Below are 14,945 nucleotides of genomic sequence, written 5' to 3' on the forward strand. Positions count from 1 at the left end.
CTAACACTACAGAGATGTAGGGTTCGTCAAGAGCTTTCCATGGACACTAAGATCATCCAAAATGGAGCTCGGATGAAGGAGATACAAGCGGATCAATTTTGTGGGTTAACGGGTCAAATTAGCCCCTAAAACGGGTGAGCAGCAGCCCCTTCCCATTTTTCAGAAAACCTTCCCCTTTTCTGGAGGTTTCACTTCCATTTATAGCATTTTGGTACCAAAATGCCACCAACTTCAAACAACTCAAACTTCTCTGTTCTGACTCAGAAATAAGATCCGTTTACGCCTACGTGCTCATGGAATCGAACTCTACCTAACCAATTCAAGAGTTGACCAAAAAGGTCAAGAAAATTGAAAATGACTAAAGTACCCCTCACTTTGTTTTTCTCAAATTTGAAGAATTAACGAACTAGTTTCAATCAAATCTTCAAAATACGTCAAGAATAAAATAAAATAATAATTTTAGGGACGGAATATCACAAAACTAAAACATGAACAAAAAATTAATGACGCAGAAAAGTAACTTCCATAAACTAAAACATATGATCAATGTAGAAAACCTATTCAACGAGTGTATGTGTGTGTGTGTGTGTATACATATATGTATGTATGTATGTATGTATAATTATGTAGAGGTGAGTTTAATTAGAAGCACGAGAAAGCATATATCAAGCTAGTTAATTACATATTTTAGACCATTACATTACTTGATGGACAATTTTTATACCCTGATCGGTAACGTACGTGGTTCTTCATTATCGATCAAGTTCTCGATCATACCATTCTCGCGAGGACTTTCATGATGTCATCGATGGATGGCCGATGGAGAGGATCGTCCTCCACACAGGCCTTCGCTAAAACAGCTAAGCATAAGGCCTCTGCAAGAGGATAATCCTCCAACTGTGGATCCATGAAGCTCCGAAGTTGTTCGAGGAAACCGCCTTCGCTAGCACCTTCTCCCAAAAATTTGATGGACTCTTTAAACGACTTCCCATCAATGTCCTCTCTTGCTGAGATGAGCTCAAGCAAAACAACTCCAAATGCAAAAATATCCACCTTCTCAGAAGCTGATCCGTGTAGAAGGTACTCTGGTGCAACCCATCCCTTGTCATTTCCTTCCGAAACTCCCTCAGCCGATATGGTTCCAATGTTCGAAAGCTTTGCCCTCCAATTTGCTGTCACAAAAATGTTTCTAGTGTTTATGTCTAGGTGAGCACAAGAAGGGAAAGTACAACAGTGTAAGTAGTGCAGTCCAGTTGCAATATCGAAAGCTATTTGTGTTCGCCAATGCCACTTGAGAGGACTAGATGGACTAGACAAGCAGCCCCTCAAGCAGCCATTGCTCGGAAACTCAAAAACTAGATAAGACCATGACATGTGATTTTCGCCGTAAGAAACCGCCTCTAAGTTCAAGATATTGATGTGGTTGACCTTCGAATGCACGTCAATAACATGACTCGTGTCCTCAAATCTCATCTGCTTGATCATCACTTCAACATTATTTATTATTCCCCTGTACGCTTGAGAACCAATCTTGTTTTCTTCATTGAAATCCCTTGTTGCTCTTCTCAGTTCTTCTATGCTATAATTGAACAATGAGTACTTCAATCCAGCAAGAATATCAGGCGATAAACATGATGAAATCGGAGAGCTTCTGCCTGTCTGACCGGATTTAAACGGGCTTCTGACAGTTGAACATGAAATTGGAGAGCTTAAAGCAGTAAAGGACATGATCTTCTCTCTCTTCCATTTCCTTAAGGCCCTTCTATACAAAATTACAAATGCAATTAAAGCTGCCAGTAGCAGAGAAAACCCAATAACAGCCCCGGCTACATACAATTTCTTGATCAGTTTTGCATTTCTATTAGATTTTTCCACAGAAATTGTGGGAAGAAAAGCAGGAGCTGGAGGGGGTGAATATTGGATGTTGAAGTTTAACACTGGAGCTGCTCTCAAGGGAACTAAAACAGTTGTATTCGGAAACACAGTTTCATCAGTTGCTAAATGATTCACTGATAAAAAATCTTCAGGAGAGATGCCAAACTTCTGGCTCAAGATGATTGGCCCGTCACCTTCTATGAGAGGGTAGGTCACAAGGTACTTCACTCCACTACTGCTAGCTAACTTATCAGGACAAGCACATCTTAGAGGCACATGAAGCTCAGTGCCAACCATAAGCTTGTTTTCTTGGGACATATTTTCCTCCCTGAGTGTAAATGACTTGAGCAAGCCTTCGAAAACCCCACAAGCAACCTCGGAGTATGACGTGTTTTGCAAAACCGTGTAGCTGAAACTTGCCTGAAAATATTGACCTGAGCAAGAACATTTAATGGGAATAATAACTTCCCTACCTGATTTCAGTTCCTCAGAAGGAGATGTGAGATTGTTGAGTCCAAGCAGTTGATCAGAATCCATTCGAAACAAGTCTGAGACATTCGAAACAGTTTGAAAATTCGGGTTGGCTCTGTAGACCAAGAATGTTTGGCAAGAATTTTGGAACATATTGCAAATGTATCTTGAGCCTGAATTGCTAGCCTCAACACCGCAATATGATTGGTCATAGAACTGCTGAGCATAGCTTGAACTTAGGGAAACCAAGATTAGAAGGCAGAGGTAAACCATGGTTTTCTGATATCAGAAATTGTAAATTTAATTCTGTTAGGTGGTTTAAGAAAAGGAGAGGAAGAAATGATTTGGTTGAGATGGGATTAGTTAATTAATTAGTTGATTGCTGATGAGAGAGCTAGCAATGAATGATGGCTATTTGTGTTTTAATATTTGCATGTCCGGCCAATATGCAAGGTGAAAAGCATAATTAAGGAAAAAAATATCCAGAAAATGCCACTAATGGCCGGCTAGAATAGCGATGATCAGATGGGAACACCTTGACATGTTTTTTTCTATGTGTTTTTTGCAATCAAAGATCCTCTAATAGTTGTAGTTGCAATTTTTCAATTCAATTTTCTTCATTTTATTTTTTGTTAAATTTGACCAGTTTAGAGAGTAAGATGAAGGTTAAACTCTAAACAATCATGTGGTACAATCTGTCCGCATGTTAAAAAATTAGTGGATTCTTATTGATACTATAACGTAAAATTGAGAAACACAACCCTGTCATTTAAGAAATTTTTGTGTCCACCAGTTGAATCAAGTAGATGTGTACGACCACTCATAAACTCCAATACTAGAATCTCACTTTACTATGAGTTGGTCGGACAACTTAGCATATTACTATATACTAAAAGCCAACAGAAAAGCACTGTTCTTTAATATTGATACTTCTAAATCTATTGTATGCCTATGTTTACTCTTCATTTTAGTTATTCACTTCAACATCATCAATATGGTTAAACGTTATAATGCTATACGACGTTGATTTCATATGCAGCTTTCATTTGATGCCAGAGGGAGTAGTAGAGTTCGGTTTGGTGGAATTGGAGTTTAACAACTTAATGGTAGACGATTAATAGGTAAACATTTTAAATTCTACCAGGTGCATAGACTTGAATTGCAAGTTTATACTTCTGCTATAATTTTATAATTGCACCACAAGGTACCACTATTGTTTATAGTTGCACCACAGATTACCATTAAGCAAATACACATTATAGAGTCCAACATTTTTTTTCTTCCTTTCTCATGTCCCAGAAGCTGCAATTTTCCTTATTGAAGATGTCAGAAATCCCAACTGCTTGACAGTACCTGTGGCACATAAATAAGATGTAGCATGGTATCTTTCTAACTATAACGAAATCATGTAGCAATGTGGTATATGGGTGGTCCTACTTGGTTAATCCGTATTGGGGACCACACCATTTGACACATGCCTATGGTTCTGCTTGGTTAATCTACATTGGAGGGCCATGCGCGTTATAGGAGTGACTCTTCTTGGTTAATCTGCATTGGGGGGCCGTTGCCTATTTGGTTACGTTGTTTCCCATAGGTGGACCCACTTCGTTAATCCACATTGTGGGACCACACTATTGGATGCATACCTATGGTCCTACTTGGTTAGTCCGCATTAGGGACCATATGCATTCTAAGGTTGACTCTACTTCGTTAATCCGCATTGGAGGGTCACTGCTTACTTGGTTACATGGTGCTCATGGGTGTTCCTACTTGGTTAATCTGCATTGAGGGACCCCACCATTTGATGCATGCATATGGTCTTGCTAGGTCAATTCGCATTGAGGGACCATACACATTGTAGGCGTGACTCTACTTGGTTTATCCGCAATGTGGGACCACACTATTGGATTCGTGCCTATGATCCGGCTTGGTTAATCCTCATTGGGGGACCATAAGCATTCTAGAGTTGGATTCCGTTGAATAGTCCAAAATCTCTCTTTCTATTCAATTCCACTGAGTTGGTCGGGAACTAGATCCCTAGAAATCTTAACAGTTCTTTTAGGTTTATCTAGAATGCTGAAACTTAAGAGTGTAGGCTTCGGCCGAACTATGTCGCTCTAGGACTAGTTTTCAGCATATTCGTGAACGAAATATTTGAGAATCTTTGAGAACCGATTTAGACATGATGGTAAATGTTGGTGTGATTACTTTAGGATTCCAACTAGTTTATTTATAAATTTTATAAAGTATAGTTTATGAATGGATTTTATTTCTATCGGATTAGTTGATTAATGTTGTGCATCGTTGGTTCATAGAAATGTTATGTGTTATTGATTGTGGAAGTCTGTTACACATGTGAAAATGCCTTGCCTCTTTAGATCAGTCTACAATTTTCCAAACCGTTCCATCCATAAGCATATTGTCTTAGTTTCATTCATGCCTCCTCGACCGCTTCATTTTTCCTCCATTGCGAATCGAAACCAAAAACTGCTCATCTAAATTTTCTCACAGCTTCATTCGTTCCTCCTCCACCGCTTCATTCTTGCTCTATTGTGAATCAGAACCAAAAATTGTTCATCCAAATCAATCTCAGTTCACTCAAATCCCTAGAACCCTAAAACCCAAATTTGTCCAGATCGTCCCGATATTCAAGGGCAAACCCAAAACCTAGATCCCTAGCTCAATCAATCTGTTCATAGACTCTTCAACTCACCTTCGCAACAGCGTCACTTAAATCTCATATGAATGGACTCAAAGTTGTCCTCCTCCTCTGAAACCTAGAAAAACTTAGGGCTTGTTTGGTATCCTATTTGAAAATTTTTATTATTTCTCAAAACATTTCTTGAAAACAATTTTTTTTTAAGACTCAAAAACTTGATTGGTTTGCGAATTAAAAATTTTAAATCTTACAACTTAAACTAGACAAAGAGTTCTAAAAAGAGGGGGTTGCAAGAGAGGGAGAAAGAGGAGAGAGGAGGAAAGAAAGTAAGAGATGATTGAAGAAAAGAGAAAGAAGAGAAAGGATCGGATGAGATAGAGAGGAAGATGAGTGAGAGAAAGAACCGAGAGAATGAAGAGAGCGGATTGAAGGAGAGAGGAAAAATGTAAAAAAAAGGGAGAGAGAAAAAAAGAAAAGATAGAGAAATAGATTTGGAGTGAGAGTGGAGGAGGAAGCGAAAAGAAATGAATGAGTTTAAGTTTAAAAACTCTAAAAACTCACTTTTTAAGTTTTTAGATAATAGACTATATTTTTGAGTCAGTCTTGAGTTTAGTTTTTGAAAATAGTCATACCAAACAAGTTTTTAAGGCCTAAAACATGAAAATAGTTTTTGAGTTTAAAAAGTTTGATTCAAGTAAAGTACCAAACAGACCCTTAACCTTCTGATGATGCCAACTGGATTCTGATCAACTGCGAATAGGTATGCCTAAGACCTCTTACTGGTTGCAAAAATCTCCAGTTTCTTACTCTCTCTCTCTCTCTCTCTCTCTCTCTCTCTCTCTCTCTCTCTCTCTCTCTCTCTCTCTCTCTAGTATCAGTACATGTATAAACAGATGTATACATCCATAAACAAACATGCATATTCTCATTTGTTGGATTTTTTATGCTCAGTGAGATTGAAGAAAATTTGAGTCCATCAAATTTTTGAATTTTTATTATATATCTGGGGAGCTTGGATGTATATGGATAGTCTGCGGATGTTTGACCAACAAAACAAAGCCAAGTTAACAAATTTTTTAATTTGTTTCTCTCAAATTGGTAGTTTTTATTCATTTGGATTTTTTCCTTTCTCAATTTTACCACAAAGTTGCTTGCTCTTGGTAATATTTGGAATTGTGCTTCTCATTGTGATAGCAGTACTTGCAGCTTAATCAGAAGATTGTCTAAATTTAATGAGAGCGAACTCAAAATTGTGCAGAGGGACGAACGCTACTGCAAATCATACTCAAGTGCATCCTACAACAATTTCATGTGAGTTTTATCTTGATTTTGCATGATATTTTTTTATCTCAATTTGTGTTGATTCGAATGAATTTGGGTTTGTCGTGCACATCAAAATCTTCAAATATCCAGCTTGGTGGGTGTTCTCTTATATCACAGTTTGAGTTTTGATTTCTAATCTGGAAATTGAAACTTAAATGTGGATTTGTGGTACATGAATGATGCCGTTGAAATAGAAACATGGTGCCAAGGGGAAGGGAGAATACCCAGAAAGGATTTGGTTTTCTGGTGAGTTCTCCGGTATTCTTGATAATTTCAAGACATAATAACAATTAATTATATTATTTACTCAAGTATGATATCAAGAGCTATTTGGTTTTAGGATTTTGAGTAATTATGTCTGTATTTGATTTGAAGACATCATAGAAAACCAATACTTATCTAATCGTTAAATAAGATATCAAATATAAACGTGTGAAATAAAATACTATTGTGATAACTTTTAGAAATAGATAAAAATAATTTATCATAATCGGTTTAACTTATCATATGGATTATGATACTATTGTGGTCAAAATACAATACTATTGTGATTAGTTTGGGGGTTGTATTAATATTTGTTTGGCTGATGAGAAAATGGAGAAAATTTTGAATGTTTAGCTCTATTTTGTTCCATATTTTGCTGGAAAAAATCTGTATTTATAGCCAATCGGTGATATATGTTGAAAGATGTATACTAATTTTATGATTTTATGTTATGAGTATTCTGTTAATCTATTTTTATGCAAAATTTGTTTTCTGTGATGGTGCTAAATAATTTATTAGATTGCTATTTTGACTTCAGTTGTTTTTCCTTTTCATTTATTGGTCTTTTCTTATATATATTGTCATTGATCATATATTCAGGTGTTGGCCGTTGATCATATATTCATGTGTTTGCCATTGATGTGCCTTTGTGTGAGATTTTAGGGAAAAATGAAATTGTCCGTTCCACATGTATTTGAGTTTCATTCTACCGATAGGGTTATTATTTCATATCTGCCTTTGTATCCTTTACAACATAAATTTGTTGATGTGCAAATTCATTGCATGTATTTTGTTTTCTTTGCATAGGCTGCTTTCTTGGCAATGAAGAGTACTGCAAGGAGACTTTTGGTGTTCCAGTAAACAATCTTTGTCATCTATTAGCAAGGTAAATGAAACAATATTCCCTGATATTTTTTTGCATGTAAATAACCTAATGTTTCGTTATTTTTGGTATACAAGTACTACTATTGATCAAATTTATTGTATGTCAGAATTTTCCTAATGTTCTTAATGTAAATAATATTAAATCTTTTATGCCACAATCTTTTATATTTTTTAAACAAAGTTTCGTATAATTTTCATTCTGCAGCAACGCGCGGGTATTAATGTCTAGTTTAATAAGATATGCTGAACAATTCACCTAGTTCGATTGTACATGACATTAGATAGGAGAAAGGTCTCAGCGTCAAGGTCGATGTGCGGTTGGCAGTGGCACAGAGAGTTTATATGAAGGTAAATTTTTGGGTTGGAAAGTTGTTCCTATTAAAATCTTCCCAATTCTAGTTAACTATACTTTGATTTTAAAATCTATTAAAATCTTATCAGATCCTCATTTAACTACACCTCCCTAAATCAACTACTTCAACCAAGCAAATGTAGTCTTTTCATTCATTTCCGCCACGCCAAAAATATTCATTTTTCCACATGTCAAAGGTTTATTCGCTTGGCTTCAGACTTAGCATATGGCATCCCGCACTATATCTCTTCTCTTAATCAAATTCATGTTTACTGAAAAAATGATGGTACTATTCATAAACATCTTTTTATCTTTCACACATCTTCTCAATTTTTAACTATCGGATCAAATAAACTAAAGAAAATAAAAAAACAAAAATTAACCTAACATATGTGAGAATTAGGCTATAACATTTATATGTATTTAACACAATCATTATATGACGGTCGGGAATAATTAATGTACATATAGGTAGTTAATATATCATCATCTGACAGTCGATATGGTGTTTCTATTAAATACGTGTAAGTATTGTAGTCAAACCCAAAATTATATAGCTGATATGTTAATATTATTATGCTAAGCAGAAGAAATCTGCAACGATCAAAAATTAAAAACCAATAAAGTTTTAGTCAAAGAACATAATTGAGTAGTGACGGATCCTAATTTTCTATCCATTTTATCACATGATGTTGGTCTTATTAAATTATGAGACTATCATGTAAGGCTAAATCTTTGACCTCTTCCGTTCATGAAGGCAAGGGAGAGGAAAATGTAACCTAACTAGCTTTTAGGTATAAGGATGAAAGTGGATTTTTTCCCAAAATTCTATGATTTCTTCCTTTCCTCATTTTTTAGTGTGGTGTTATCCACATATGAAATATTTTATATATTAAATTTTAACTTCTGGGATCAGTGAAGATTATTTGAATTGTAGATTAGTGAGATAAGAGTCAACAAAAGAAATACATTTATATGTATTTAACACAATCATTATCTTAACTGCAGAACTATAGAGAGATGGAGAGAAATGGGTTGTCATTTCTGAGATGTGAGGTGTGATTTCTTACCCCATTGTGCCTTTATTTATAATAGTAAGAAGGTAAATTCATTACCAATAAGCATTACAATTTAAGTAGGATACTATGTAAAAGATATGGTAGAACCCAATAAGGATTTACTAGAATTTACAATTACATTCCTAACCTAATTAGGACCGCAACACCCCCTTGAGTGTGTAAATACTCAAGTAAATAGTGCATCAGGTATTCAGTGATGAAGTAAGTTTAGTTGATGAAGTCATCGGCACAATGAGCGAATGCAAGTCTTAGATCAATGGAATAATGCATAAAAAGGTAAAACTCACAAAACCTCGCTCTGGTAAAATCTTAAAACTCATTATGGGAGAAAACCCCATGTTCTAAGGAGAAACGTGAGAAGTTTGCATTTAATCAAAACTAAATGTCTTCGGGACACAAGTAGAATGCTCATAAGGGTATGATCAGCCCAAGATAGGTGCCTCATTAAAACCTTGTTAGGTTGTAAAAAGCTAGTGGCAAAAATGCTTCTAATAATAGGAAGAAAAATGGTCCATTAAGGTTAAGTGAGTATACTTTTGGGACCAGTGAAGATTATTTGAATTGTAGATTAGTGAGATAAGAGTCAACAAAAGAAATATGATTAGTTGGATAATGACTCGTGTCTCTAATATGCACAAAAGATGGACAAGTTGTATAATATTTAATCATTAGTTCTTGATTAATACATGTATTATGGTTTGATATGGCATTCACTAAAGCTTCATTTTAAATTTTCATGTTTTTGAGCAAATCTTCATGATTTATGTCGAAGGTAATAAAGTCATGGTGATGTCAAAAGTGCTACTAATTTAAAATTTAAAATAACTAATACTAGAATGCATATGTGAGCGGGGTTAAAACCTTATCATACAAGTGATGTCAGGGCACAATAAGAAGAAACCTCATTTATGTCAGCTTTTTTCAAAAATCCTTATAGTCACAAGAGCTTTGCCACATAACTCTGGTTCCAAAGCGAATGTGAATGGTGCAATGTGAACATACACGTGAAGTTGGTCCTTGCTTAGACTAGTACAGTAATTTGATAAACACTGTGCATATCAAGTAATAATGAGCAGATAGGATGCAATGATGTCATGCCACAGGTTTATGCTTACAAATAAGACAATAAGCATAAGGTGTACATTGATTACTCAAGGTTGTAAAAAACGCTAGGCGCTAGTCGGACGGCGGACTGGGGTCTACTGCCTAGGCGGATTAGGGGGATTTACGTAAAAATCATATAAATAAGTGTCTATTTATACTTTAAAAAAATACATAATTGTACTGAGATATATAAATTACAAAATAAAATGACACATAGATTATTTAAGTAAATTTATTATATATATATATATATTTATTTATATTTATATAAAATATGACTTGTGCGCAAAAGTTTAGGGATACTCTTGGTTTTGTATCGTTTTTTTCTAAGCCTGATATGTTTTACTCATTGTTGGGCCTTACTTTTCAGTTTTCATTAAAAAAAGGATTAGGCCTTTGATTTCACATTAAATAAAATTAAATAAATAAATAACTTATTCCCTAATTCTAAAAGAACTATCAGCTAACTTTAAAACCCTTAACTCTAACCCTAGCCAACATAGCGTCGTCGCACTTCTTCTTCTATGTAATTGCAGATTTACAGAGCTTTCTCTCTCTCCCTCTCTCTCTTTCTTCATCTCTCGTCAAATATTTGATGCCGACTCTTCTTCTACACACGCGGAAATGGGACAAGGCGCAGCAACACGATGAAATTGCAGCGAGACGCCGAAGATTCACAACCTTTGCAGCAATAGTTTTTGAAGTTACAAAATCACCCAGAGGTCACCGAAGCCACCTAGCCCTCCCAGGCGCAGCCTAATAGCAGCGGTGGGCCACCGTCGAGCGCTTAGGCGGCCACCTAGACCGATTTTAAGAACACTGTGATTACTTGTAAAGCTAAACATCGCATGTTACATCAATTATGCATAAAACAATTAGCAAGGAAGCTAAGGAAGCTATATATATATATATATATATATATATATATATATATATATATATATATGTTATTACATAATATTCATAAAATAAAAAGATCCACTCACAATCGAGTCATCGAGTCAAAACTTAATTGCAGGTTTCGGAGGTCCTTGTGACGCGTTTCACCCACTATTCTAAAAATTGGCCTAGACGCTGGATGGTCAGATACCGATCAGATTTGCTCCTAATCGATCACAAAATTGGAAATATATTAGGCAGACGCCTGAACAGGATTAGGCGGTACTAGGCGGAGCTAGGCAGGGATGGGCGAGGACTAGGCGGGGTATGTGCAGAGTGCCGAAATTTGGAAAAAAATTGTTGTAGAGGTTGCGTTCTGCGTTCAATGTTCACGAGGAAGACGACGCGGTCTTTAAGATGGTGGGACCACTATCTTTTGTTTTCCTTCTTTTATATATATATTTTTAAGCCTCACATCATCTTCTCTTCTGACTCATTTTTCACCAAAACCAATCCTCTTGATTCTTTACTTTTTTTTTATTCTTTTTTAGGTTATACTTATGAATCTTTTTTTTAGACCACACCTTATGTACTTAAAACTCTCCTCATACATATATTCTTTTTTTTTTTTTTTTTTTTTTTTAAATAACATGTTATTTAATATTTATTACATGTATTATATAATAAATTGAAATAAATTATATAATATATGATAAATTTACTCAAATTCGTTTAGAGCCTTAATTTCACCTAAATACGAAAATACCAATGCAAATTCTAAGCATAAATGTACTTCACATATTTGTACAAAATACAACTATTCAAAGAACTACATTAAAACGGTTGAATTTGACAAATAGATGACAGATTCGAATTCAACATTCGAGAAACCTAAAAAGGGACCTCGGGTTGCTCTATGCGCTGCCACATACGACACTCACGCGCCGCAACATGTCTAGTCAAGTTGTTGAAAAGTTGACCATATTCTGCGTGGTCGCTACTGTGGCCCGAGGTAAAGCAGAGTACCTCTAGTAGAAGGTGTGTGTGCTCATGCACTGGCCACTGCATCTCTGCACGTAGGCCAACGCGCCACGAGTACGGCTTGTACCAACCTTCCCTAACGAGGCCGAAAGTGCCGGTTTTCTAGAAAACTTTCCAAAGCTCAATTCGAGCTCAAATTTGAACCAAAATCAGCATGCAATCTATCAAACCGAAGTTCGTGAAGTAAGGAATAGAAACATAAAGTCCGACCAAAAGATTGCCGGATGCGGCCTAAAAACGGCCTGAAAATCACGTGTCTCTTGCTAAAAAACTAGGGAAAGTTCCCTGAGTTGAAACTGCACCAAATTATACCCATTTTCACATGCAAGACCAGAATCTTACACAAAACAACAATCTAAGGTAATTTGGGTCAATTTCTAGGTTTACCTTAGTCGTGAACGGGAGAATTTCACTGGAAAAAATCGAATTTGAAACAAAGACGTCCTCGGTCCACGTTCGCGCCAGTGAGCTCTGCTCTCGTTTCTTCCTTAGTGGCTACTAGAACTCACCGAGATGGCAAAGTTTGTGGTGGATGAGACTTGATGAAGCTCTCAGCTTATTTGTAAAAACAGAGAGTAGATAAAGTGAGAGTGAAAAGGAGACGAGAAGGAAAAAAGGGTATAAGAGACGTGGTAATTGTTTTGGCGGGGGTGTTGACGTTCGCTGGAGTGTGCGAGTAAAGGTAGTGGTTATTCTGTGTGTGGCATCGATTGTGTTTATATGCAGTAAGCACAAAGAAAGAGAGATGGAGGCAGATTGTCTCCCTCCAGATGCCTTTTCCATCATCTTCTATTTTGTGCGATCACAGTTAAGTTATATTGATTTTTTTATAAAGATAATAAAACAAAAAGCAATAGGAATAAAAAATGTTGACGTGGCTTAATCGTGATTGTACAAATAGGAGGAAATGAGAAAGACACCCAAACAGAAGGGCAGACAATCTGCCTCCTAGAGAGATAATGGAGAGGTTAGGGAAAGAGAGAGTGAAATGGCAATGACATGTAGATGAGAGTTGGACGGGAAAGAAGGTAGAGATACCAAGAGAGTTGCACGAGAAAGAGGGGAATGTCACATGGTGGGTCCTAGGGGTAAAAAATAATTTTAAAATAATGCAAGTGGCAACAAGATATTTTCATTAATTATGAATTTACCAATTTGCCCTTATTCTCTAATGTTTCGTACATCTTCATCGTAACTCTGAATTCTGTTTCGCTTACTCCTAAACGTTCATAGCCTCAAATACATTGAGAGTTTGCATGTGTGAACGGGCCTACATGCCTACTTGTCTAATAAGTTCAACGAATAGGCAATCAATATCACAGTCTGCAGCCCGCATTACCAACAACCCACTGTTGTTGGAATCTCAAGGGTGCAAAATTATCATTTTGCTCATCATTAGAAAATGCGCTTAAATCGTTCACACGCACGTGTTCTAAAGGACGCGTACTACCTAGAAAGAGTAGAAAAATGGACAAAGAGTGATAAGGACTCAAATGTCCAAGTAGGATTTCCACTTAGCTTGCCATGGACATTTTCATAATGTTCCAACCTCAATGAACAAAATAGGTTTCAATTAGGAAAGGTATGTGACAATCGTTGCATGATTGGCTACAATAAAATCATGTATTTAATAAAATCACTGTATGATGGTTCAGATCAAATTCCTGCAAATATATATAAATTAAAAGATCAAATTTGACCAAAGAGATGGTGATTGTATTAAGGCCTAGTTTAGGGTTGTGGTGCTTTAAAGAAAACCAACTTATTAATAAGTCTAGAACATCAAATGTGCTTGGTAAAACAAACAAAAAAGTATTTTTAAAAAAATTTACTGTTAATAACAATAGAAAAACAGCAGAAGAGTCTATCATACTTCTGAAAAATGTGTTTCTTTTTCAAAGCTTAGTGAAGAGTGCTCATTCATTGAAATTTTTTATCATTTAATATATTCACAACAATTTTATATAACCAATTTTTCAAAAAAAAAAAAAAAAACATAGCAATGCCAAACTAGCACCAAAGACCGCAACCAATATGTCTATCAAATTAAAGCCGAAAAAGGATTTGGTGTTTCTAATGTTATGTTACTTTAAATCTATAGGCCAACATTGTACTTGATTTACTTTTTAATAAATATAGGATACTTATAAGGGAGTATGATTCTCTTATCTCTTAATTTCTCTCCCTTTCCCTCCCCTCCTATTTCAACGGTTATGATTAAGCCACGTTGACACGCCCAACCCTGATATTCACCAAACACTAGGGTAGGCACGTATTGGCTAACACTCGAAGGTGACGAAGCCATATTAGGATGCATGAGAACTAGAAAGAAATAACTAACATAAATAAAACTTGTAAATTTAATTATAATGAATATGCAATTGTAGAACGTGTTCAGAGCCTACAACTAATCCAAGACATTGAAAAGGAATAATGTAAAATTGAATGAACAAAGATATGGGTCCTACACCGAGAGGACTCAAAGATGCCAATGCGGGAATGCCTTGACACCGGGATTGTATGCCTCAATTCTAAGTCCTAAGGGGGCGCAAAACAAAACATGAGTGAACTAAGTTGATATACAAGTAATACTAACATAGTTATTCAACAACATACTAACCCCTAAACAACAACATAATAAGTAATTGGTTTTTCGAAAACCCTAGCATGTCATAAAATTTCTTAATAAAACATATATTATATATAGTGTGCTTAATAGTAGTAGCACAAAGGTATATATATATATATATATAAACAGTGTTCTAAAAAACGGCCTAGGCAGCGCCTGGGCGCTGGGCGTGGTGGTGCTGATGCGATTAGGTCTGAATTGCTATGAAAAATCGGGGAGCTCTTAGGCGGCTTGGGAGGTCTAGGTGGCTGTCTAGGCGGCGGTCTAGGCGGAGTGGAGGTTTCCTGAGAAGAAATTCCACCGTTTCGAGTCCTTCTCTTTGTGCACCACCACCTTTTTAGCTGTTGCAACTCGCTTTCTCTAAACTCCATCGAAGAAGAGGAA

The 14,945-nt window shown here is 36.0% G+C and overlaps 1 protein-coding gene across 1 annotated transcript; it reads right to left on the bottom strand.

Annotated features, from left to right (window-relative positions):
- Positions 1–771: 771 nt before the first annotated feature.
- On the bottom strand, positions 772–2,619 carry LOC137741613 (lysM domain receptor-like kinase 4). Its single transcript, XM_068481310.1, has one exon. It carries the CDS (start codon positions 2,617–2,619, stop codon positions 772–774), a length of 1,848 nt encoding a protein of 615 aa, XP_068337411.1.
- Between the last annotated feature and the right edge of the window lie 12,326 nt (positions 2,620–14,945).

Source organism: Pyrus communis, chromosome 8 (genome assembly GCF_963583255.1).
Source record: "Pyrus communis chromosome 8, drPyrComm1.1, whole genome shotgun sequence".
In the NCBI taxonomy this organism is placed as follows: domain Eukaryota; kingdom Viridiplantae; phylum Streptophyta; class Magnoliopsida; order Rosales; family Rosaceae; genus Pyrus; species Pyrus communis.

Excerpts from the sequence above, each read along its gene's own strand:
- LOC137741613 (XM_068481310.1), bottom strand. The coding sequence starts at position 2,619 with ATGGTTTACCTCTGCCTTCTAATCTTGGTTTCCCTAAGTTCAAGCTAT.